General features: G+C 37.7%; 1 protein-coding gene across 1 annotated transcript in view; it reads left to right on the top strand.

The window, feature by feature from the left end:
• LRRC72 (leucine rich repeat containing 72) overlaps positions 1-27,572 on the top strand; it is a 116,988-nt gene that overhangs the window by 4,512 nt on the left and 84,904 nt on the right. Inside the window, exon 2 of the mRNA XM_045578193.1 lies at positions 313-487. Within this exon, the coding sequence (XP_045434149.1) occupies positions 485-487 (3 nt within the window). The 5' untranslated portion in view covers positions 313-484. The remainder of the gene's footprint in view (positions 1-312; positions 488-27,572) is intronic.

The following is a 27,572-nucleotide window of genomic DNA, read 5'->3' as shown; positions in this document are numbered from 1 at the left end:
AAATGTCATTCCGACGCCCTTTCTGACGAAGCCGGGCCAGAGGGAAGCAACCAGGTCCCAGGTGCCTGCTGGCAGCCGGAGTAGGGAAGCCCCGGTCCCAGGTGCCAGAGGGAAGCTGGTGCTTGAGGGAAGCCAGTGTTGGCAGCCAGTGGAAGGAAGCCCTACTCTTGCACAAATTTTTGTGCATTGAGCCTCTAGTATAGATATAAAAATGAATTCTTTATAATGCATCCTTTGGGTAAAATATGTAGTTTCTATATTACTTTATAACAAGTGATAGCAGCCACATTAAGAGAATCTACTCTGCAACAGGCATTTGAAAGTACTGACTATGAGGAGGATACCTCACCGCTGGGCATTGTTCACCCTGAAGCTGCTGCAACAGAGAGATCCCAGAACCACTAGCATGAGCCAGCCAGAACGATAAGAATTTTTGCCAAGCCAGACGCCCAGATATCTGTCTCCAGACTTCAGAGGAAGCACAATGGTAGGAGTCCTTTTTCTTCCTTTTTTACTAAATATAGATTCACAGGAGAGTATATTTGTGAAACTCGTTTTGTGGGTTTATTCACTCTTGGTTACTTGGTATGAGTACTCCTGGATTTGGTTAATTCTCCTTTTCTCTGTGTGTCTGGTGTCTCTCCTTTCATCTTGTCATATGTCCTGAGAGCTTAGCCTTTATGACCAGTGAGAATATTTCCTCTCTGGCCTCCACCATACAGAGTGCACTTGCGGGGGTGCAGCTTGCTTTCTGGTCAGCCACTCCAAGCTCTCAAGGGAGTTTTCTTTGTCTATCCATTTCCTCCCAGAGATGGTAAAAACGGGGCACCTCATTTTTGTGTTCTCCCCATCTAAGGATGCATATACATCTGGCAGGTAGTGGAGTAGGCTGCGGATATGAGTTTAGAGAATCTAAACACCCCAGTAGAAACAGGGGAATACATAATTCTTTGTGTTTTGGAATGGTTGTTTCTAACTCTGAGAGTTAACTATATCTTTCGAGGGTTGCAATTTTTTGCACTTTCCTTTGGGGATGCTTCTTGCATTCATGCACTCATATTAACTTGAGTCACTATTAAGATCTGACTTAAGGCAATAGATCCTGTCAACCTGAAAAAGCTCTAAATTTAAAAGAAATTTAAAGAACTCTCTCATTGTTACAATGGCTACTCACTAAAATATCCTATATAATAGAATTAATATGCTAATTAGGTTGGATGGTGGAACGACTTTCCGGAACAACCAATGGGCAGGGGGTTGGGGCTGCAGTGGGACCACGAGGTAGCTGGGGCTGTGAGGGCCGAGTCCCTTGCACGAATTTTGTGCATCGGGCCTCTAGTCCTCAATAAGGTGGAAGGACAGAAATGAGAATGAAAACCAAAGTCCATTCAGATCCCTTCCTATTTGCTTTTGAACATTGGCAGATATTATAAAAACTCAAGACATTGGAAATACAATTGTCCTATACTTAAGGAAATAACAGGAAAGGAACAAAGGCAAAATCTTAACTAAAGACAACCTAAAAATTTTATGTCCAAAAAAGTTGGCTTGGTAACTGTTAGGTTGGAAGCTCCAAAATATGGCCAGACAGCAATGTGGGCTAAGCTCCACTTACTGTGGGGTCCTATGAAATTGATGCCAGCCCTAAAGGATATTATAGCCTAAACTTACCATAGCAATTATGAGAAACATTCCAATCAGTTGAGATCAAATAGGTTTTCACTATCTTACTCTAGCTTCTGGCACCCTCATAATTCTGATGTTGGTAAGCTTGAAGTTGTCCCAGAGATGCCTTACACTATCTTCATATTTTTGAATTTTTTTTCTTTTTTCTCTTTTCATTGAGTGTTTTTTGCTTTCTCATATTTCAAATCATTTATTTGATTCTCAGAATCCTCTATTCTACTGTATATACTGAATCTGTGTATATTATTCTCTATTTCAGTCAGTGTATGCTTAATTTCTGACTGGTCCTTTCCATTTTTTATTTATATATATATATATATTTTTGGAGGTTTCTAAACCTTATAACTCTTTAATCCAGTAGTTTGCTTTCTTCTACTTCTTTCATTTGTGACATGTTTCTTTGTCTCTACATTTTGGCTGCTTCCCTGTGTTCGTAGTGGGTAGAGCTGCTATGTCTCCTCGAGTTGGTCGAGTTGCTTTGTGTAGTAGGTGTTCTAGAGGTCTCAGGGGCTCAGCCTCCCCAGTCACGTGAGCTGGGAACTCCAGGTGCATCCCTGTGAGGGCTGTGAGCACATCTTATTGTATTTGAGACTGAATTGCTGTTGATGTCACTGGACCAATTGGCTGTGAGGACCAGCTGCAAATACAGTCGGAGAACTGCTGTGCAGGAGACACCCCTGTGGAGTAGGAACTGCTTCAGTGGGGCTTTAGTGCTCGCTGAGTGTGCCCTTTGGGTGTGTCACTTATGTGTGTGCAGAGTTGTAATCTGGTATGGTCTGACACTGACCACTGGGTACACTGGCTCTTGGGTCTCCAGGGAGGTGCAAAGTCAGCCACTGCCGGAGGCCACCCAGCAGGAACTGCAGAGAGTACTGAAGATTTTTCCTATTTGTATCAGGTTTGGAAGTGCCCAGATGAGGCCCCTCTATGAATCAAGGCAGACAGGTGCTGGTGCTGGGTCTTGGGCTTCTTATGGATAGGTTTGGGGCTCCCTGACCCAGCTGCAGCTTGCTTGAGAGATTTTACCCTGAGCAAGGATCAGGCCATTCATATGTAAAAGCTGCTGCACACAGCTTGGATGGGGTTGTAAATGAGATCAGGTGGGGTCTTAGGGACTCACCAGGGAAAAGCAAACAGAGATAGCTGCCAGTCAGCCCTGCAACTCAACCAGGGAAGTGCTAGTTTAGGAACAATTATCCTTTTGAGCACCTCCAGTTTGAGAGAAAGTCATCCTCAAATTCCTGCCCTGATGCCAGATAATCCAGTTCCTCCTGGTATGTGCCTGTGTCTGTGTTCCCCAGGGTCTCGCCCTGGTGCTGGAGCTCAGAGGAAGCAGAACCTTGTAAGTTTTACCCATTCCGTGCCTCTGCACCCCCTACTAGTCTCAGTGTGTGCTTTTTTCTTTACTTTTCTAATTGTAAGACCTCCATTCAGCCAGCTTTCCCATGGTTCTGGATGATAGTTGTCCTGTATCATCCAGATTAATTGTAATTTTCAGGTTTTTGTGGGAGGTGGTGAGTACAAGTGCTTACCTACACTGCCATCTTCTAAATTCTCTTATGAAAATAAATATTGAGAAAGAAATTTTATGTGTGATAAAGCTGGATAAGATTGAATACATTTGTTAGAAGGGGTTTTAAAAATAAGGTTTAATATCAATTGTGTATTAAAACTTAATATTCAAAATTTACTTGTACTATTGGTCTGCCTTTAGTAAGATAACTAAAAAGTTTTCTGTTAAGAAAGCAAAGATTTTGTGTTGTATCAAAACAGTTTTCTTGCCCTGGCCAGGTGGCTTAATAGGTTGGAGCATTGTCCTGTGGTCTTAATTCTCAGTCAGGGCACATACCTCTCTCTCTCTCTCTGCTCTCTCTCAATCAATAGAAACATATCCTTGAGTGAGGGTTAAAATAATAATAAATTAAAAGTTGTTTGTGTATTAGGTCATCTTAATCTGGTCGTTGCTTACTTAAGAAACTTGAATTTTCACATTAGTAAAACCTAACCTTCTGTATTTAAAATGCACTAATGGCTTTGATACAAAGGCAACAGGAGAAAACAAACAAACAAACAAACAAAAAACTGAGGATATGTACCTGTCATTACTAAAGGGAGCTATAATTAAGTTAAAACTTTCGAGATGGGTAGAATATTCTGTGTTATCCAGATAGGCCCAATGTAATAAGAGGTCAGAATTAGAGAAAGAAATGTGAGAATGGAAGCAGAGGTAGGAGTAATACAGGGAATCTCCCAAGAAGCTGGCTAAGGCAAAGAACCAGATCTCTCCAGGAAATTCCAGAATAACATAGCCCAAATAACCTATTTTCAGACTTCTGATCTCTATAATACTAAGCTAATAAACTCATACTGTTTAAGCTACTATATTTGTGGTAAATTGTTTCAATAGGAAACATAAAGATTCATGCTCAGCAATAGCTTCAAATTTACACATTGACTATGATCTGCATTTGAAGTTATATATTATTTGAAATACATGGCTGTGATTAAAGAAAGAAAACACTGTTCATTCAACTTTGTGTCCCATAACTAGGTCCTGGGTGCACTGCACTATGATTGCTTTATAAACACTTTAATTAGCTTGTGAATGACAAAATGTACTCTAGAGTACGTGGAATGTTTAGAGTGTAGTTATATTCAATGTACACCACAATTTTATAACCTCAGATTGGCATGTCCTTATTTTTTTAATACCTGCAGAAGTGCTCTCTTTTTTTATGTAAAAGGCTTAAAGCTCCCCTTTTTTGTTTCTCTGTTTCTGTATGTCAGTATACCTTGAGATATTTACTTTGGGAATTTAAAAATTATTATTAGAGAATTTTAGATCAATTTTCTATTGTTAATTCAAGCATCATTAGCACTGTCAGTCATCGCTCTCCTCTCCAACTGCACTTACTGTTTTAATAGTACTTCTAGAGGTTAGTTGGAGTGTTGCTCACAAATGCTAATGAGAAGCTTAAAGGTTTACCCTTTAACTCTTAAAATCCAAGCCAAAGAAAATAAATTATTATTCTACCAGGGGCCAGCTCAGCATTTCTGTCAGCCTATGAATTCTAATTTCCACTTTGCCACTGTGTATCTGACTTGGACAGTGCTGTCTATTGAACTCTGACTTTTAACCTATTTATATACAAAAGAAAGGTGGCACACAAAATTGAGGTTCTTCTGTAGAGATTCAAACTACATAGCACATGACAGCAAGATTATTATTGTTAGTTTTCTCAGTATTTTTTAGTTAATTATTAACTGTCTCAACTATCAACTTTGTTTTTCCTATATACCTAAAATAAAAAGTGAAACAATAGTGGATATTTAGTCTTTGGACTGAATGATATATTTGACATCATTAATGCTACCAAATTTTAACTTTTCATAGAAACCACTTGGGTACAACTGTTAATATATCTATCTATCTATCTATCTATCTATCTATCTATCTATAGTATTTCTTATATATTTTTATAATATAATCATTTACATATCCTATATAATAAAACCTTAATATGCAAATCAACAGAAAAGCAGAACGACCAGTCTGTATGATGCGCACTCACTGCCAGGGGGCAGATGCTCAGCATAGGAGCTGCCTCCTGCTGGTCAGTTCGCTCACACAGAGGGAGCACCGCTAAGCCAGAAGCTGGCTCACGGCTGGCGAGTGCAGTGGCAATGGCAGGAGCCTCTCCTGGGGAGCGGGCTTAAGCCAGCAGGTGGCCAACCCCCTCGGGGTCCCAGAGGACACAGGCCAGGCTGAGGACCCATCCCTCACCCCAGTGCACGAAGGTCATGCACCGGCCCTCTAGTTATCTATAATAATAAAAGCATGATATGCTAATTAGACCAGATGTCCTTCTGGACGACCTTCCAGATGAAGCTGGGGCTGCAAGGGAAGCCTGAGTCCCTGGTGCAGGTGGCCAGAGGGAAGCAGGTGGGGGAAGGAAGGCCTGCTCTTGTATAAATTTTGTGCACTGGGCCTCTAGTCACATAATAATCTTAGTAAACATATTACTGGCAGCTTCCTATAGAAATTTTGACATGGTAGATCTTTAGATCAGAACAACATCTACTCAAAAGATATAGACTCCATAGATTCCTAGTCACAGCAGGGCAGATGATTCAAAGGCTTTTTCATTGGCCTTTTCCCCAAGATAGGAAGAGGTTAAAGAATTAGAGGGTAAACTCTATGGCACATGTGTCAAACACAAGGCCCGCGGGCCAAATCCGTCCTGCCAGGCCTTGCAATGTGGCCCGCACCGCGCTGTCATCACTGCACTCCGCTGAGTTTCCATCACAATGACAGTTTATGACTGTTCAGTAAACCATTCGGCCCGGGATTTAGGCTGGATTTTAGATTTTGGCCCCTTCTCTGATTGAGTTCAACACCACTACTCTATGGTCTGATCCACTGTTTGCAAGCCTTTGTTTGTACAGATTATTCACTATGAGCTATTAATAATGATGCCAAACCCTCTTATTTACCATCATAGAAGCTAAAACCAGAGCTGTAATATTAACAAAGTGAGTATATACCTAAGAAATTATTTCTGTTACTGAAAACCCTATGGTTATATATCTCAAGTGACAGACCAAGAACTGATTTCCAAAATGTGACAAATTTTTGGCCACTTGTAAGTAGAACTCTCATCAGAACCATACTGTTTGGCCTACACTTTATTAGAGAGTGAAATAATGATGTGAAAGTTCATTATTTGTATTTTTTTCACTTTTTGCATTATAATTGTGTAAGTATAACTTTAATCAAAGTTAAAACTATTTCACATGATGGTCTTAATTTAAAATTCATTAAAACTAAAAATATGGGAAAATTTTGCAATAACACAGATGGCCAACACAATTCCTTTGAAAGTCTATGAACTATTTAGAAGGTGGCTTCTATTACCCCCAAAATGGCCACACTTTCATTTGACAGAAGAGCCATGTCTTCAAAATGGTATGTTTTGTTTTTGTTTTTCTTCACCTGCAATGACAGACACCCAGCAAAGAATTTCTTAGCATTAAGCCTACATTATCTTGAAAAGGGAGCCAAAGAGCCCAGTATCTACTGGAGATGCACAAACTTGTTTCAAATGAATGACTCCATGGTTATTAGGTTTTGATAAATAATCCTCTGGTGTAAACACTAGTGGAGAAATCATGTATTTTGCCCAATTTCTTTCTTATGTTTAGGGGGTCCTGTTTCAACAACCTCAGCTGTCTAAATTGCACATCTCTTTTGAAATCATGTGTGCTACATTTGAACTGTGAATTGCTTCTTTATATCTTGGGAGTGGAACTATTTCACTAGATTTGAGTCCTATCTTGTGGGAGACTTCTCTCCAGTTCCAAATCCTCTGAACAGCCTAAGTAAATGTTTCAGACCAGAGAAACTGTCAAACAGAAGTTGGAGTCGAGAAGAAGGGTGACTTTGACTTTTGCCATCGCCTCATATACTCTAGTTTCTGATTCCATTGCAAGTGGAACTCACAGCAACTAAGGCAAAAGCAGCTTTACCCTGCATAGTTGTGATGGAAAAGGCAGGTCCAGGCCCTTCTTCGCACATAACCTAGTACAGTGGTCGGCAATCTCATTAGTCAACAGAACAGCAAATGGTGGCTCACGAGCCTCATGTGGCTCATGAGCTGCAGTTTGCTGACCATGGACCTAGTACATAATTCCCAGTCAGGCTACACATCAAAATCATCTGTGGAGGTTTTGCACGTACAAAGTTGGAATCAGAATCTGAGGCCAGGGCTTGGAAGTGATCATTCTAATGAGCTCCTCCATTGGTAGTCACTTTGCTAGATTATATACAAAGGTGAAAAACCTGGCCTCCTTTAACAACTCGTAATTCATCAGGGTGAACAGAGGACCTTATTCCAGCATAATGGTTTAAGCACTGAATCAAGGAATAGGTTCACTTTTACTCTGTGTGATGTAACTTGTTGAATAATTATAGCTAATATATATATATGGCATTTCAGGCACAGTATTGGGTGCTTATATCAATAACATTTGGGTCTACAACTTCTATGGTGAGACAAAGCTTATCACTGTTCCCTTTTACTGATGTGGAACCTGAAATTAATAACTTGACTATTAGTTCGGTTTAAACTACACTGACCTCTGAAGGAGATTGTTTCCAATGTGTTTTCAGTACTCCTCCTGGTGAAGTTCACCTCTTTCATGACAATAAATCTTGACAAAACTTTACAATAAACTATCCTTCCATGAATAGTGAGCAATAGCTCCTACAGCAATTTTTTTTTTTCATATACCCCAATAGAATGAGATGAATTAAGTGAAGAAGGGATTGAAAACTATAATATACCTTAGAAATTAAAATTTCCATTTATCTTAAACTAGAGGCCTGGTGCATGAAATTCATGCACTGGAGAGGGGGTTCCCTCAGCTAGGCCTGCCCCCTCTCACAGTCTGAGAGCCTTCAGGGGTAGAAGGCGACCCAGCGATCAGGGGAAGGCGATGCCCCCATCACACCTCTGCTGCTGCCACTGCCGGCAGTGCAAGCCTTGGCCAGCCCTGGTTACCTGAGTCTCAGGCAGCCCTGGGCAGCTGGGGAGGCATCATCTGAGGCTTGCCTGTGCCTCAGGCCATCCCTGGGTGGCTGGGGGTGGGGGGCTGAAGAGACTGAGGGACTCTGAAAGCAGGTGTGTGAAGCAGCTGTACCTGCCTAGAGGTGGGCCTGGCCATGCCACATGCCTGCTGCCCTGACAGGGCTGAGGGGACTGGGAGTCAACATCTTGTGACTATGGGCGCCTCCTTCTCTGAGGGTTGGCAGTCAATTAGCATATCCCCTCCTTATTGGCTGTGGGTGCCACTATCTTTATGAGGGTGTGATGGTTAATTAGCATATTCCCTCTTTATTAGATAGGATGTAGGCTCTTAACATCATCATCATCATCCTATAATATAAATTAAAATTTTTCTCCGCATATTGCTACTTCTTCATTTTATTACTTGAATTCAACATTTTTATTATTTCAAAAGTTTTATTTCAATGTTTTCTGATACTAGCCACCACAATTGTTCTTGAATAGAAGTGCAATATAAATAAATATTGAAATTGAACCCTCTGTTCATGATGAAATATTCCCAGAAATTGCATAGTGATTCCACTTTTAATGCCTCTTGTTGTTGAATTTTGAAAAAGCTTTTTAAAAGTTTTAAATATGTTCAATTTATTTTTCAAAGATCCCTAGTATAACACTGAGGCCTCTTACAAAAACCATATTTTCATTTCCTCATTAACTTGTTCTAGCTTAACACTTAGGAACCAAGGCCACCATGTTACAAAATTCTTAAAGAAGCTTGCCCAGGAAATACAGTGTAATGTATCCTGGAGTTGGGCAATGCAGTGGTACAGACAAAACTTTCATTCATTATTCCATTCTGTTGTTAACTAATTTTAGAATGATGAGATTTTAGTGTGTGTGTTAGGTTTGGGATTAAAAAATATAATTGCATATGCCTAAATTACATGTGTTAGATTCTTCAAAGAAGAATTTTGCGTAGTTTTTTTTTTTTTTATAATAAAAACTATTCATTCAGCTAAATTTTTAAAAATTGGGTTTCAATATCACCATAAAGTTGAAGTGGAAAATGTTTTTCCATGAAGGAGGAATTTGTGGAAATTGTTAAAAAGTTATTGAAATGGTTTTCAACTAAAGAGTTTACTGTGGGAGGGAAAGTGATCTCTTCTTCATGAGTGGAAACTAAATGTTTTCATAAAAGTGGTGCAGTTATTACGACAGCACAAATTATATTAATAGCTAGTTTGGAATTGAATAAAATGTTACCAAGTTTCAAAGGCTCCATTTTAAATTGAGTTTTGTGTGATTGCCACTTGAATGAAATCAAATCTAAGGATTTCTCCTTCTTGTGTTTGTGGTGCAGACATTCATTTGTTCAGGATTTTCCTGCTTGTAATCATTAGCATTCAAACTTTTTGATTGCCATGTTGTCAAAAGCTGAAAAGTGTAAATGAGAAACAAACTGGTAGGAGGAAATATGAAAAACTTGCATCTCAAGTGTTTAATTGAGATATTAATGACATCAAGGGCAGATTTTTTTTTTTTAGATTGCTGATTATTCACTCCTGTAACTTAACAGACATCCAGAACTCAATGATAGTACCCTCTCCACTGTAACATCCATTCACATTGACTGTCATCCCCTTTTATTACTCATTTAAATTTGCTGACTGTTATTACAGTGATCTCCAAAAGAGTATGTACCCCCTCAGGAGTATGCAAGATAATAATTTGGGTACAGAGACTAAATGTTAAAGCTTTAATTTGTATTTGCTTTTCTTTTTCAGCCTTTTTAAAATTTAATTTTTGTGAATTTTGTAATGTGTTAATCTTAGTATAATAGCATATGCATATAATTTAATTTTTATATTTTATTTAAAATATTTTTATTGATTTTTAAAATCATTTTAGAGAGAGAGGAAGGAAGAGGGAGAGAAAGAGAGAAACATCAGTGTGAGAGTGAAGCATCAATGGACTTCCTCCTGCCCACATCCCCACCAGAGATGAAGCCAGCAACCTGGGCATGTGCCTGAGAATCAAACTGGTAACCTTTCAGTGCACAGGACAGCACCCAACCAACTGAGCAACACAGGCCAGGGCAAAAAATTTTTTAATGTATTGCTTCTACATGGTCAAAATCTTTTAATGATAAAAATACATGTCTAGTAAAATTTAGAGCCAATGTCCCATAATTCTGTATTCACTTCAACACTTAAGAAATGACTAAATCTTCCTGGGCCTCTATTATCTTTATGATCTTAGGTGAGTTATTAAATTCTTCTATGTCCAAAGTAGAACTAATAATGATACACTGCAGAGGATGCAGTGTTGCTTGTATCATTTTTATGTGAAGGGTTTTGTAAGAGATAAGTGCTATTCAAACATGTGTAAACTCCTTGAGGGCAGACAGTAGTTTATATTTGTATCCCTGGGACTTTTCAGAGCAGCTGGCAAATAGAATATGTTCAAAGAATGAATGGGTAAATGAATGACTATATATCATTAACATTCTTATGAGAGCCCTCCCAGAGTGGTTCAGTTGGTTGAGAGTCCTCCTGTGCACTGAAAATTTGTTGGTTCAATTCCCAGTCAGGGCACATACCTGGGTTGTGGGGTCATGCCTGATTAGGACACATATGGAAAGCAACCTATCAATGTCTCTCTCTCTCTCTCTCTCTCTCTCTCTCTCTCTCTCTCTCTCTCTCTCTCTCTCTCTCTCTCTCTTTCTCCTCCCCTTTTTCTCTCCCCTCCATCATGTCCTAGGCTGAGGATTAAAACAATATTCTTATGGGAAAGAGCAAGCTATGATAGAAAACATTAATGATCATAAATGAGAAGATCCAAGTTAAATTTTGCTTCATCCCTATCTTGGCTAAGTTAGGTTTCTTCCTCTAAAAATTAAGTAGGATGATATCATTTTCCTGCCCTACTTAACAGGGTTATTTTCAGAATAAAATTTATGTGAATTATTTCTATAAAAGTTTTTCATGAACTCTAAAGAAAACTCTGTGCTAACATCGGTGATTCTTTATTGTGGTTCTGTCCTCTTTATTGTGGTAAATTGTACTTGACTGGAAGGAAAGGTTTCTCCCTGCTTTATGCTTTAGTTACATTCTCTTCCATGTCCTATAAAATTCTTTACCCACAATGAATCCTTTAAAAAAAAGAAATAAAAGCTTTTAAGGAATAGTGGCCTACTGTTTATAAAACTGCTCATGCTTTTGAGCAAAAAGCTGGAGGTGTTTGAGGGGTTCCTACCAGTACCAACTTGTGTACCCCCAAGCACTTTTTATCAGTAAAAAGGCAAAACATGTACTGGAGAGAATGCTTGATTTATACCTGTCTAGGCAATCAACCTGCCACCCACAGAAGTGTTGGAAGTTTGGCAGTTAATCAGCAAGGCAATTTTTTGTGCTCTGTTCTCTATTGGTGATCCTTTGAGTTCATTCCATAACGGTGCTCCCTAGTCATTTTGTCCCGTCATGAAAGCTCTGTGGATAGGGATTTGCTCTATATCTTCAGAGCATCTCCAGTGCTGGAACAGTGCCAGGTTTATCTTGAGTGCTCAGTGAATACTTGGTGGATTAATGAACCAATCAAATCATCATGGAAATGAAGAATATGTGTACACAGTTAAAATGTTTAATTATTTGTGCAACCATTGATTTGGCTTCTGTAAGTTTTCCTCAATTTTTTTCTTCATAGAAGACTGAAAAAAACTAGCTTGAGCTCAGTTCTTTCCCAATGTTTCTCTTCTCCCTATATTCAAATTATATTGCAGTTTCTCTTTTATGTTAATGTGTATACATATTCCTTTTAAATGTATAAAATAATGGGCATCCTTTTCATTAAAACTCAGTTCTATCTAAGCTCCTATTTTTTCTGGGACTATAATTTCATGTTTGAGAAAAATTAAAAAAAGAACAATTTCTGTGTTTGTTTGAATATAAATACATCATTCTCAAGGATATACTTTTCAATGGACAAATTACACTTTCCCCTCAATTTATTGCACATTAAAATTTTACACACAAGCCAGAAAGGTTATAGAATTTAACCATTCAAGATAGCATTATATTTACTTTAAGAAATTGAATAATGAATTTGAAGATTAAAAAATAATCACATTTTTAGGTATTATTTAAATGTGCTAAGACTCAAAATTTAGATGCATTTTTTTCTCATTCTCCTAAATAGCACTTTTCTAAAGCAGTTGAATAATATCTCTACAAGGTTTGCAGACTAACAATTCTAAGGGTCCCAGAGTTGTATCCAGTTGCTCAATTGATCACTGAAGTTATTTTCTCACCATGTCCACCTTTTGGTGAATTAACTAATGAGGTGTGGATTGGCCAAAAGTCAAGAAGTAAGGATGAGGACAGACAAAGTCCTGGATAAAAAGAACTAGCTAATTAAATTCTGGCTAGTCAAAAGGGTCATTAAATTGCTGTCTCCTTATCAGACAGGAGAACTCAATTTATCAACATTAGTTGATTCTCTTGCAGATTACGTAACCTGACAGACAGCAACATATATGGATCTGGAGACTAAGGCAAGAAATTTGGTAGCACAGGGTAAGTGGGGAAAGAATATTTTTTGAATCAATTAGGGCTACATTTCTTAGGGGTTATTTAGCCTGTTACACATTAATAGCATGTTTTGAACACATTTTGTGCTTTTTAAAATTTTCTATAATTATAGAAAATGAATTTTTCTGCTCACAACTTAATTATAGGAAAAAATGATGAACTCTTAGATATTGACTCTTGTTCATGTGGTCGGATGTCAGGGATATTTTATAGGCAGGTAGGCATAATTCAGCTTCCTTTGGATGGGCAACTAAATTGGGTTCAACTAAAATTTAATTTAGAGTTCAACCATAAATATTCATTTACTGCAATACAATGGGGTTCTTTTTTAAGTGACAGTTTCTACTCTCATTATTATATACATGCAACAAATTTCCCAGATGCCTAAGAATATAGCCAAGGGAAAAAAATGCTTTTGAAGATTGAAAAAAGATTTATATACTATCTGGATCTCAGCTAGCAAAAATTAATTAATTCATAGGTCTAAATCATGTCTTTCCATAACGAAGCCAAAGTACCAGCTTCCCAGATGCGTGTAATGTCACCATCCCATATAAGTCTTCAAATGCTGACAGCACCTCCTTTGGGGCAGGGGAGATATAAAAGAGAACATATGCTAGCAGAATAGAGAGTGCAATCATGTTGGGCAGAATAATTATAGTTCTTGAAGCAAGAATATTCAAGGAATATTGCATAATCATGCATTACTGAAAAATTACAGTGATCCACTGACCAGTCTACAACATCCTCCACTGGAGACAGGGCACCTCCTGTCAACAAGTGTCCTTAGTAATGGAAGACAAATATAGTGTCAATTGCCAGATGTTCTGCATATGTTGACTGTGATTGTCAAACAAAGGACTCTTTTTCAGTGTGCTTTCCCCATTGTAAATACTTGGTTATTTCTTGTGCTCTCTTCACTTCCATTATTGCCATTGCACTTATAGCCATTTATGGGTTTTTTTTATTTGCATACTTGTCTCCAACTCTTAACTCCAAACTACCCATGGTAATTTTTCTTAAAAAGAAAGACAATTTTTTAAAAATATAATTTTATTGATTTAAAGAGAGAAGAAAGGAGAGAAATAGAAAGAAACATTGATGAGAGAGATACATTAATTGGCTGCCCCCTGCATGCCCCTCCCCCCCCCCCAACCTCCTACTGGAGATCTAGTGGGCAACCTGGGAATGTGCCCTGACTAGGAATGGAACTGGGGACCTCTTGGTTCATGGGTCAACATTCAACCATTGAGCTATACCAGCCAGTCAAGAAGACAATTTTTTAATCAAATTATAATATATGCAGGGAAGTACACATATACTCAATGTAGAGGTCGATGAACTTCAAAAATTAAAAATAACTGTATAACAGTATCCAAATTAAGAAACAGACAACTAGCAGAGACTAGCAGCACCCCAGAATACTTCTCTATTCTAAGTTGGTATGCTCTCTTGGTAGACATTTCCTGACTTTGGGAAGCCAATAGTTCTTTGCCTATTCTTATACTTAATATAAATAAGATTATACAGTATATACTATTTTTTGTCTGGCTCCTTTGGTTCAATATAATGTTTATGAAGTTCCTATTGTTGTGTATAGTTATAAATAGTTCTATTTCTCTATTACTTGTGTAAAGATGCCTCTGTTCATTCTATTGCTGATTTCCCTTTGGATGGTTTATAGTTCAAAGTATTACAAGTGATGATGCTATAAGTATATATTCACAAAAGCCTATATGTTTTGGTGCACATATGTATACACCTCTATGGTTTTTATACCTTGTAGTGTAATTGTTGAGTCATAAGGTATGCATATATTCAGTTTTGATAGCTATGCCAGAAAGTTTTCCAAAGTAGTTAAACCAGTTTCCACTTTTACCATCAGTATGTGAGTAAGGAGCCATATCTGATTTGTTCTCCATTGTGGTCCTGCACATGCCATAGTGCTTAGCACCTAGTGGGCACTAAAGAAGTCTTGGCTGAATAAATTCCATTGATATGTGTTAGAAGTGTCTAAATGATAATTATAATTTCATTGATTTTTACCAAGTTTGTAAGAAGCCAAAACCGGTTTGGCTCTGTGGATAGAACATCAGACTGTAGACTGAAAGGTCCCAGGTTTGATTCTGATCAAGGACATGTACATTGGCTGCAGTCACATCCCCAGTAGGGGGTGTGCAGGAGGCAGCTGGTTGATGTTTCTAGATCTCTATCCCTCTCCCTTCCTCTCTGTAAAAAATCAATGAAATATATATTTTTAAAAAATTACTTGCCCATTTCACACTTTTTCCAAAAGTCATCCCTACATACATAATCAGTACCTAAAAACAAATAAACAAACAAACAAAAACAAACACACAATAGAGGAAAAGGGAGACTTATGTAATACTTTAAAGAATAAAGAAATTAAATTTTTTAAAGAGGAAGTAGCTATACTTAAAGGAATAATAATTTTTTAAAAACCTCTTCATTGAATACTGTTTTCTAGCACAAAGAGTTAATTCAATGGAATAAAGAGAGTATGTATATATTAGGACAGAAAGACATTTTAGTCTCAACTTTCCCAAATGTTCTTTGTACAATTAAGGACATAAATCCCTAATCATATCAAAGTAGATGCCCTAAAATTAAGAAATTCTTGGGATTCATAAGTTAATATTTTTTATTTTAATCTTTAAAACTTTATGTTTAATAATTATTTTACTTGTTTACTTGTTCAAGGTAATGAGTTTTGCTAAGAACAGTCTGAAGTTTTTATTTTATTGATGTTACATTCATATTTTTATTTTAACCACCCGCAAAACACATTTTATCATTACTTAAATAGAATAAATTATTTTTGTCAATAGGTAAAATTGTTTAGATTTTTAGCTCTGGAATAAGATTTGCTTTATTTTTCACATCATATGGTTAGAATCAGTTCTGAGGATTAGTGGTTTTGGTTTTGCATGGACTTTTTATTTGTTTATTTGTTTCTTTTTACCAAATACACCTAATGAATAAAATAATGTTGACAAATAATAATTAATTAGTACTTTATAGAGAATACAATGAAATTGAGAGAAGTTCAATTCAACATATAATATGTTCCTACTCAACAACTGCAAACACTCCTAGGGCGCTTGAGTCATTGCAATATTCCAAGGTCTAGGACAATGACCGGATGTGGGTGAAGAGGAGTGTAGTAGATTTTACTAATGAATTTAAATCTTTACCCTCTTCAGTATCAATACCCTTTGACATGTTACTTTACAGTTTCTTCTACTAATGAGGCAGAGTACACTTCCCCACCCTTTTCCTTTAAAAACAGTTATTTGATGTACTTTGAAAAATGGATTTCTTATGGGGATGAGTTACCAAAACTTAAAAAGCACCTGTCCTATTAAGATTTCTCTTTTGGGCTTTCCCTATAATCATTAAATACCCTCACTAGCAGGACAGTTCCCACAGAAAGTTGAGAGACATATGGAACAGAGTCCAACTGCTCTGATTAAGCCTGACCTAGATCAGCTGAACTCCAGTTGACCTCCCAATGTATAAATGAGTCAAGATCAACAAGGCTAACTTTGACCCTATCAAGGTCAATTGACACCACTCTATCCCACAAAAAAATCCTCAAATGTCTGATTTAAGTACGTGCTTGTTATTGTATGCTGTGGTGGTTGTAATGCAGTGGTAATTGATACAATATCTTTACTAAATACAGGTTGATGATGATCATGTTTACAGAGAATGGTAAAAAGGGCAACTTGTCTATAGATAAGAGGCTAATCCAAGTTAGAAATAGAGAGTCTTCAAAATAGGACTGCAGTTAGACATATAAGGAACTTAAAAGTCACACTCTGTCCTAACAAGTAAAACCCTAAACAAACTGGAAAATCAACAATTCTCTTGAGATCCGTCAGAAAAATGAGGTCAGGTAAGCCCTGCCCACAAATGACTTTTATAATGTGTTATAGTTCAGAGGTGGATTGAATATCCACCTTTGGGATCCTTTCATTCATTTAATCTTGCTAACACAGTTTATGTGTGACATTTTGTCTTTCCAGAAATATGTTAGATCTGTGTCAGCATAAATTGTTTAAATCACACCTATGCTAAGGCTTATGAAATCTCATTTGTAGTGGGAAAACACAATTTTATAAAATAAAAAAAATGTTAGTAAGGGCTAAAGTAGTCTAAGGTATCTCAAGTTTTATCAAGTTAAAAGAACTTGTCAATATTGAAATTTTTTTAGTAATGACTCAAAAATAATTTTTACTATGAGCATCCTTAAACGGAACTGAGGACTAAGAAAGAAGAAATAAAACAGTTAGTTGCCTGACTCAACTAACCCTGTTTTGATATATAATACCATATTAAAGAGAGCATGCATCGGTTAGACTTGTACAAATACCTGCTTTGTTTCATCCACATTGTTAAGATTTTTCTGGCTTATTAGACAGTGACACTTTGTGTTTAAGTCATTGTATACACACTGTAGCTAGTCATCTGTCTGAGCTTCAAAAACCTGCTTGGGATGCGGATTTCATTCCCATAAACAACTGAATTACAGAATTGAGAAATACAGTAGAGAATTGGGTGTGACGTGGCATTGCTATAATAAGCTTTTTTAAGAGCAGAGGGAAAAAATAAGAAACATTAAGAGAAAACATTATCCACATTAAACAGACTTTCTATAAATCCCTGACAAATGCTGGATCCAGTCATAGTGCTGTACTACTCCCCTCATCCCCAGCAAACCTCACCAATACATCTCGCTTTTTAATTAACTAATGTAAGGCTGTCTTTTTAGAATTAATTTGTTAGAGGGGGATCCCAGACATCTGGGAAGCAGGGATTGTGCAAGGCCCACCATTAACAAGGCATGGGAGATGTTTCCACTGGTGGGAAGCATAAAAGGTGGCACTTTTTACCATCTTGCTTATCTGAGGGTCTCAGTACCTTCTGCCTATCTCATAGCAACAATCAATCCCACCTCCCTCTAAGGGACTCTCTGGTTTGGGAGAACAAGATAGATTCCTTCTCATCAAGAGAGTACCAACCTATTATGCAAGAGCTATAAAGATGGTACAAGTCATGACATACCTCTCCCAGAAATTTCAGTGTAACTGAAGAAAAAAAATTAGGAACACAAAACCTAGTATAATTAAAGGGCTGGTATGTGCTTCAGGTTATAGAGGCAACAGATGAGAAAGGCATCCAATAATAATGTTATTTCTATTTCCATTTCAAAGAGTTTTATTGTTATTCTAGAGTTTATGTGCTCTGTTGTAATAGAAACATCTTACTAATCAGAACTGGTTTAATGTGTGTGTGACAGTAGTCTCACTTATGGAAAGCAGACACAAAACAGGAGAGAAAAGGGCCATTAACAGCTAACTACTATTTTAAATTTACCAAGCCATACGTATTCCTAATATAGACTAAGAAAAAATGAAGTTTTCTCGTTTGTAGGAATGAAAATTCTAATGTTTCTAGTGTACCTTTTCAAATATAAAAAAGACACAAATAGGGGGTTAATGTCCATTCTAAATACAGGCATTAATTAGGAATATAATATTTCTGAAGAGTATGAAACAGATTTGCCAAGCATATTAAAAGTATACTGGTATAGAAAGTTTCATCATTTTTTATGCCAGTAAACTACATTGAAAGAATCTTTAGCAACAAAGCCTTTATGTATACTTTTGAATATTTTCTTATGAGGCCAAGGATAAAACATACTTCCAAATATAGCAGGATTCTTTCCTAGTATTTTGCCATTGTTTTTTAGAATGGTGTTAACTACATTATTTCCATTTATGTTATTATCTTCTGGGTTCCCCCACTCCCAACCCCCAAACAAAAACCTTCTTGACAAAGAACTTAGTTAATAAAGGAAAGGTTCATCAGGTTGTGATCTCAAAGGAAACTGTAATTTGTAATGTATAATTACTGATAACACAGAACATTTCCTAGAGTAGGAATAGAAGATTCAGAAATGCACAAAAAATGCTTAAAAGTATAAATAGTATAAAATGTATGTTTTCTAAAATTATTTGGTGTTTATTATTTTCAGAGAATAAAGTAGAGCCTACTTGTTCTTGTTCTTTTGTTTAACCAATTTTGAAGTTATGTTAAACGATTGGAGTACAGAAATAAAATATTTATTCAATTTTATCATTTTATTCAATTCCTGTTGTTGTTTTTTTAACTTTATTTTTTAAATAAACATTTATTGTTCAGATTATTACAGTTCCTCTTTTTTTCCCTTCATAGCTTCCCTCCACCTGGTTCCCACCACACCCTCAGCCCTTACCCCTCCCCGCCACTGTCCTCATTCATAGGTATATGATTTTTGTCCTGTCTCTTCCCACACGCCCCATACCCCTTTCCCTCTGAGAATTATCAGTCCACTCCCTTTCTATGTCCCTGATTCTATTATATTCACTAGTTTATTCTATTAATCAGATTTTTTATTCACTTGATTTTTAGATTCACTTATTGATACATATGTATTTGTTGTTCATAATTTTTATCTTTATTTTTTTCGTCTTCCTCTTATTAAAGAATACCTTTCAGCATTTCATATAATATTGGTTTGGTGGTGATGAACTTCTTTAGGTTTTTCTTATCTGTGAATATCTTTATCTGCCCTTCAATTCTGAATGATAGCTTTGCTGGATAGAGTAATCTTGGTTGTAAGTTCTTGCTATTCATCACTTTGAATATGTCTTTCCATTTCCTTCTGGCCTGTATAGTTTCTGTTGAAAAATCAGCTGACAGTCATATTGGTACTCCCTTGTAGGTTACTAACTGCTTTTCTCTTGCTGCTTTTAAGATTCTCTTTGTCTTTAGCCCTTGGCGTTTTAATTATAATGTGTCTTGGTGTGATCCTCTTTGGATTCCTTTTGTTTGTGGTTCTCTGCACTTCCTGGACTTGTAAGTCTATTTCTTTCACCAGATAGGGGAAGTTTTCTGTCATTATTTCTTCAAATAGGTTTTCAATATCTTGCTCTCTCTCATCTTCAGGCACTCCAAAATTTGAATGTTGGTACGCTTTAAGTTGTCCCAGAGGCTTCTTACACTACCTTCATATTTTTTGGATTCTTTTTGCTTTTGCTTTTCCAATTTGGTGTTTTTTGCTTCTTCGAATTTCAAATCTTTGACTTGATTCTTGGTATTCTCTAGTCTGCTATTGGATCTCTGTAAATTATTCTTTATTTCAAACAGTTTATGCTTAATTTCTAGTTGGTCCTTCTTCATATCCTTAAGGGTCTCACTAAATTTCTCTGAGGTTTCTAGAAGATTCTTGAGTAACTGTATAACTGTGTTTTTGAACTCTATATCCAGTAGTTTGCTTTCCTCCCTTTCTTTCATTTGTGACCTGTTTCTTTGTCTCCACATTTTGACTGCTTCCCTGTGTTAATAGAGTGGTTTTGTGTGCTAGGTGTCCTATAGGGTCCAGTGGCTCAGCCTCCCTAATTACCTGAGGTGGACACTCTTGGGGCACCCCTTTGTTGGCTCTGTGCACAGTCATGTTGTAGTTAATTCTTGATTACTATTGGTATCACTAGGAGGAATTGACCTCCAGACCAATTGGCTGTGAGAATCAGTTGTGTCTACGATGGGAGAACTTCTGTGCTGGAGACTCCCTTATGGGGCAAGACTTGCTTCAGTGGGGCTTTGGCACACACTGAGTCTGCCCCTTGAATGTGTGTCTTATGGAGGTAAAGAGTTATAATCTGGATGGTCTCACTCTGACCACTTGGTACACTGGCTCCCGGATCTCCCAGGAGATGCAAAGTCAGCCACTTCTGAGTCCACCCAGCAGGAGATCTGTAGACTCCTCCTCTTTGTTTAGAGGTGCCCAGATGAGGCCCAGCTGTGAAGCAATGCAAGCTGCTGTCCAGCTTTGGACCTTCTTTTGGAAGCTCTGGGGCTCTCTGACCCAGCTGCAGTATGTTAGGTTTTAGATTGCAAAAGGCCAGGCCATGCATATACAAAAGCCTCTGCACACAACTTGAATGGGGTTGTAAATTGGGTGGGTCAGGGTCTCAGGGAATCACCAGGGTGGAGCAAACAGCAATGGCTAACCATCAGCCCTGCCCTGAAGAATTCCCTGGTTCTCTGTATACTGTGGCACTGTGCAGGAACAATGATCCCTGCAAGCATTTCTGGGAGAAAGCTGCCCTCTTGTTCTGGCCTAATGCCAGACAGTCCAGTTTCTCCCAGTATGAGTCTGAGTCCCCAGAGTCTCACCCAGAAATGGAGTTCAGAGCAGTTGGGAGCTTGTATCTCCCTCTCAATTGAAAAAGACAACAGTGTACCCCGTTGTCAACCCCTTTCACGCACAGCTCCGTACCTCCACACTTCACTTCCACACCTCCATACCTCCTCCCAGTCTCAATGTGCTTTTCTCTTTTTTTTCTAGTTGTATAAATTCCACTCATCCAGCCTTCCTGTGGTTCTGGATAATATCCATTTTGTCTTTTAGTTGTAGTTTTGAAGTGGTTGTGCGAGGCAGCAACTTCAGGTGTTTACCTATGTCGCTATCTTGGTTCCTCAATTAATCCCTGTTTCTAAATGTGTTTCATGATGTGCGTAATATATTAATATAGTTATACATACTTTGTAAATAAGTAAATAAATGTGCATTTGAGAAAGGTGCTCAAAAATTTTTTATGCACAGAATATGTTTTTAAAAATTTAGAAAATGACTTTAGAGTTATAAGCCAGGAGTTAACACAAATTATAAGAAGAGAGAACAATAAAATAATATCCTGAACATTTAGGATATAAATAATATATTGTATTAGAATTATGAAAAAACAAGAATGAAATAAAAACTGCTCTGTTCCATTTGTTGAAGAAATGAATGAGAGAGGGTGAGCTCTGATGTGACATGGGTAAAATAAGCAAATAAAAGTAGTAGTCAATGTTAAGTATAAGGACAAAAAAGAGAATATATGTGTGAAAATGTTTCCTATATCCATTTTTTGTCATGCAAATACATGAAATAAATAGGAAATGACAACACAGCTAAGAAAAGCAAACTTTGGGTAATTAAAAAAATAAATGGATAAAGGCATTGGCACAGGAGAAAGAGAGAGAGAAAAAAAGAGAGAGAGAGAGAAAGAGAGAGAGAGATTCCTTGTAAAATTACCATAATATAAAAGCTTTTTATTTTTATTTAAAATTAAATTAGTCCACAGTATCTTCCAAAGAAGCTTCTGTTTTCCACCTTGCCTTGCATTCTCTTTCTTTGGTACTCTTTCTCCTTTATTCTGCTTCTTTCTGTCCTACTCCTCATTTACTTTCTGGACCAAGGGCTTGGAGAAGATGAAGACCCCAACCAAGTCTGTATTCTTCACTCAACTATCTGTTCTCAGCATAAGAAGTATAATATCAATAATAATGACTAACAACTAACATTATGGACCCTTACATTTGGGAGCTCTTCTAAAGATAAATATAATTACCCTACTTGATAGATGAAAAAATTTCAGCATTTATTGCTCAAGGTAGACAACTATTAAGGTCAAGGCCAGGATTCAAATCCAGGTATTCCAGCTCCAGTACCTGCAGTACTACCTAACAATATGCCAAATGAAATACAAACGAAGTCTGAATGGATTCCCCATTTAACCTTTTCTCTGTATTCCTGTTCCCAGGATGCCAATACTCTGGAATCTTTGTTTGGACCAAGTACTGGATTAAGCGTGTTCTATAACCTTTCAAGTGTAAAAGAGTAGAATAAGAGGAAAGGGAACTAGCCAGTTACAGATGTTACTTCTGTGTATTCAGATGTAAGTGGAGAAGGAACTGCAAAATTGGCAGTGCTTCTTATCTTTTGCACAACTAAAGACTGCTCAGCAGAGTAACCACTAAGCAGAGCCTGGCACAGCTGTGCATTCTTTCTTGTCCTCTTTTATCTATGTAGTGCTTCCCCTTAAAGTGAGTCTTTGAAATTCTGAAAGCCAAGTGCTTCGTTTCCCATCATTCCGCGCCTAAGCCAAGTTTCAAAATGAACTTTGATGTGTATTTAAAGTGTCTTGGCATCCTGCTGCCATCATTCCCTGGATCCGTCCCACTCTATGAAACTGTGATATGGCATCCCTGTCCCAAGTGAAGACACCAGCTGCGTTTGGAGCCATGATGATGCCCTCCTACAGCTGTGTGTGGTTCAATGGTTAGTCTGATGACTGCTGGAGGGCACAACAGTCATGGTAAGTGTCACATGGCTTGAAATCATGTAGGAGTTATGTAGCTAACCTCCTTTTAATCCATAGACCTTGAACCTTAGGGTTTTAGTTCTGAAGTTTCTTTCTCACCACTAAATACAATGGCAGCCAAGCTTAAATACAAACAGTAAATAGTATTTGTATTATGGATAATGTCTTTTACTGACTATTACCATATTTGGTGAAATGTGTTAATGGAATAGATAGTTTCTTCTAAATTGCTAGTTCAAAGGTTGAATGGTTTTCATGAAACAAACTCCAAAATGAAACTGATTTGTAGTTAAATCACCTTTGAATACATGTTCTAATAACATGGTTGTTATTAAAACATGTAACAACAATAATAGCAAAACAAACACCCAAATGCTATCTTTCACTCTACCTATAGGATATAAATAAGTGAAATTTTCTGAGTCTATAGGAATCTACAAGTAAATGTCTCCTGTTTTTTATGTGCTACATGAGGTACTGCTGAAAAAGAATATTCTCAGTTATTATGTCTTTTTAGCTTTAATAAGTTGATTTGTTTCTTGAGGTACATGATATCTAACCTTAAGGTAGGCCATTCAATGCTTTCAGAATTTCTCCCAAATGTCCTTTCAGATTCTTATCTCAAGTGTAAAATAATGAAATTGGAAGGTTAATGTGGAAACGAACCTTGGAGAACATCTTAAATATATACATTTTAGAAACTAAAAAAGAGAGATTCTATAATGATTCAGTGCCTACTGTTAGATCTGATCAAAGTACCTCCTCCCCTGGGAACTGACCTTTAGGCCACTTCATAATGGACACTCGACTTGCTTAGACCACATTCTACTTGTTAAGACCATTATCTCTCCCCTCAGGGGTTTCCCAGAATCCAGACCTGCACAGAGTATTCTCGGCCCAGAAAAAGCCCTCTTTGAGTCCTTTTAGAACCTCTGGCTTCCCTTTGGGAGCTGGCGCCATTTGGGGGCTCAGCCCGTCTGGGTATCCAGATGACGTAATAAATTCATAATTCTTCATCCCTTTTTGGCCTCCTGCATTCCTCCTTCAGCTACCCTAACCCCTCCTCAATGCAATGCATTGTTCCATATGTAAAGAAAGTATACCAAGGGAGATTGTGTCGGGCAAATTATGTTTGGCTTTACTTATCCAGCCTTTACGCTCACCCTGCCTTTTGCCCCGGGCTGACCAATACAAATTACACTCACCAGTTTCCAATCCAATGGCCTCCAATAGAGTTAGCCAGTGGGGATCCCTGGCACGACCTCCATCAGAAGGCGAAGGAGAGAGGAGAGCGAGCAGGGTGTTATTTCCCTGGCTCTCTGGCTCTGCGGGTTCCTCTAGCTGACTCCTCAGACTGACTTTAGCCACTGTTCCCCTCAGTGTGCTCCCATCTTTCAGACTCAGATAATCAACTCCTTCCCTATTTTCTTAGGGTCCTCCGTATGGCAGCACTGGTGTTGCTGGCCCTGGGCTCCTGTATGCAGATGACTTGTGCTTTCCCTACACCCCACCCAGACTTTTATAATTAGGCCACCTATAAATAAGTCCTGCTTAACTTCTTCTGAGTGTGTTGTCTGTTTCCTTTAGGGATGCTAACTAATACCAAGATGTCAACTCAGATCTCAGGAAGTTTACAATTTAGCTGCACTTCCAAAGGCTGTTTAGAAGTAGCTGACTTGAGATTAGAATACAAATCTCCTAACTCCTGATTGATAGATTCTTCACGTACCCCACATCACCCATAAAACAACGTAAACTGACCTAGCAAATGGACTTTATTTATTTATTTTATGTACTTAGTATATTTAATCTAGTACAGGAGTTTCTAAATCTACTGCTGGTATTACAAATCGAGAAAATTCATGGATTTTTGGTGGGATTTTGCTGCTATATGTGTGAGTAGATTTGAAGCTACCCTCTTTTATGAGGGGCTTTTTCTAGTCTCCACCATTTTCCCTTGCTTTACCCCCAACCTATTAGTCTTTTTAGGTCATAAGGTTGCAGACTTTTTTAAGTGTTTTCTCTTCCAGAAATGTTTGTTTGTGAGAGAAATGAAAAAAGTTAAATTATGATTTTCTAATGGTGGAATATTAGGTATGGATAGTTACAAAAAGTGCTGGAGAGGAATTCTTTTGTTTGTTTATTTGTTTGTTGTTTGTTTTCACCCAGAAAGCAGGGCAGTAGGACTTCTCATAGCCTGGAAATGATACAATGTTTGAAGGTTCCTATACTGGGCAGCAGTCCCAAGAGACTGTGGCTTTTCAGAACTCATTCCAGAGCTGTGCTGTGGTGTTGACAGCGTGTCCTTACAAGCCTTTTCTCCCTGTCATCAGCCTTTTCCAGCTCTTCCTTTCAGCTCAACATACAGCCGCCCTGGTGTTGTGGCCATTTTCCCATTGAGCATGCTGTTCTTCCTACTGGTAATAAAAGAGATAGTAAAACACAATAGAAAATCTTTAACCTGGAATGTCCAGGAACCATACCTGTTTCAGTTTAGTGATATTACTCAATCATAAATGTCTTAATTTCAGAAGAACACACTGATCAAAACATAACCTTGTTCCAGCTCCAGCATCTGTTGGTGGCATTCTCTTGGATTTTTCCACTATTGTATGGGTTAAGTGGGGACATAAAATACACACTTACACAAAAGCAATTTCCATCTTTTAAAAAAATAATTAGCCTCAAACATATAGTAATGACAGAGAAGTAACTTAAGTTATGCAATATCAGCATGGGTTGCATGATATCACTGCAGCCATCTGGTGTAATCCATAAAATTCTCCATATTTCTGGAGGCTGCATTGCTGGAACATTACCATACACAGCCAGGCAGATCACCACTCATGTGCCCCTCTCCAGGTCAAATGAATTACAATGGCATTTTTCAAAAGTATATCATTATTTTAAAATATCAACATAAATGTTGGTACAAGCAATATGTATATAAACAAATCTCTACCTATCTGGTTTGATGAAGCTGTCTGCAGCTATTTCCTTTACTCATGCTGAGATTAGCAATAAAATGTTTTCACCTAAATATATGGGAGATATCAGGAAACAAAAAAATTTTGTTAAAAACCAATGTTTAGAAGAAAATGAACTGCAAAAAGCAACTTATAGATACAAGAATATTTAAATAATTAAACTGAAAATCTATATAAAATTTCTAACAGCTTTATACAAGAGGGAAGGTTCTTTTGAAGAGTTTAATGCTAAAATTATATCTGCTTAACAATAAGATCTTCTGTTTGTTTTGACAGGTCTAACAATCAAAAAGGTAATATTTCCAGTATATTTTTACTTAAAAAAAATTTTAAGTTAACAAACATGATTATATTAGCTTTAGGTGTACAACATAGAGATTTAATATTTGTATACCTTATGATGTGGTAACCTGTGTTAAGTTTAGTAACTTTCTTTCATATTACAAAGTTATGATGATATTATTGACTATATTCCCTCTGCTATATCCCTGTTTATTTTATGGCTGGAAGTGTATACCTTCTATTCTCCTCTATCTTTTTCACCCATTTCTTTACTCCACTCTCCTTGCTATCGTTTTATTCTTTTATCTATGAGTCTGTTTTGTTTTGCTTGTTAATTTATGTGAGTTTTTTTTAGATTCCACATATAAGTGAAATTATATGGTACTAGAGGCTAACTGCACAAAAAATGGTGCACTCAGTGTGGGGAGACCCCTCAGCCCAGATTGCAAGAGGGTGCAGGCCAGGCCAAGGGACCCCACTGGTGCACTATTGGGACTGGAGAGGGATACGAGAAGTTGGCCATTCGGGAAGGGACTACAGGAGGGCTCCAGGGCATGTCCAACCCATCTTGCTCAGTCCTGATTGGCTGGGCCCCAGCAACAACCCTACTGGTTGGAGCATCTGCCCCTTGGTGGTCAGTGAACATCATAGTGAGCGATTGAGTGGCCTTAGCATATAATTAGCATATTACACTTTGATATGGACAGCCAGACACTTAGCATATTAAGCTTTTATTATATAGGCTTTCTCTTTCTGTGTCTGACTTATTTCACTTAGCATAAAACCTCTAGGTCTATCAATGTTGTTTCAATTCCAAGATTTCATTTTTTATTGCTAAGTAGTATTACAGTCTATATTAATAACAGAACTTCCTTACCCATTCATCTATTGATGGATACTTAGACTGCTTCCATATCTTGGTTATTATATACTAGAGGCCCAGTGCATGAAATTCCTGCACAGAGGAGGAGAGTCCTCAACCTGGCCTACACCCTCTCCAATCTGGGACCCCTTAGGAGATATCCTATGGGATTGGGCCTAAACTGGCAGTCAGACATCCCTCTTGCAATCTGAGACCACTGGCTCCTAACTGATCACCTACTTGCCCCTATCTCCTCTGCCTGCCTGATCTCCCCTAATCCTTCTACCTGCCTGCCTGATTGTCCTTACCTTGCCCCCCTGCTGGCCTGATTGCCCCTTATTTTGCCCCTCTGCCAGCCTGATCAATCCTAACTTGTCCCCCTATTG

The sequence above is a fragment of the Pipistrellus kuhlii genome, unplaced genomic scaffold (genome assembly GCF_014108245.1).
Source record: "Pipistrellus kuhlii isolate mPipKuh1 unplaced genomic scaffold, mPipKuh1.p scaffold_m20_p_10, whole genome shotgun sequence".
NCBI lineage: Eukaryota > Metazoa > Chordata > Mammalia > Chiroptera > Vespertilionidae > Pipistrellus > Pipistrellus kuhlii.
This window is presented reverse-complemented; position numbering and strand designations above follow the sequence as displayed.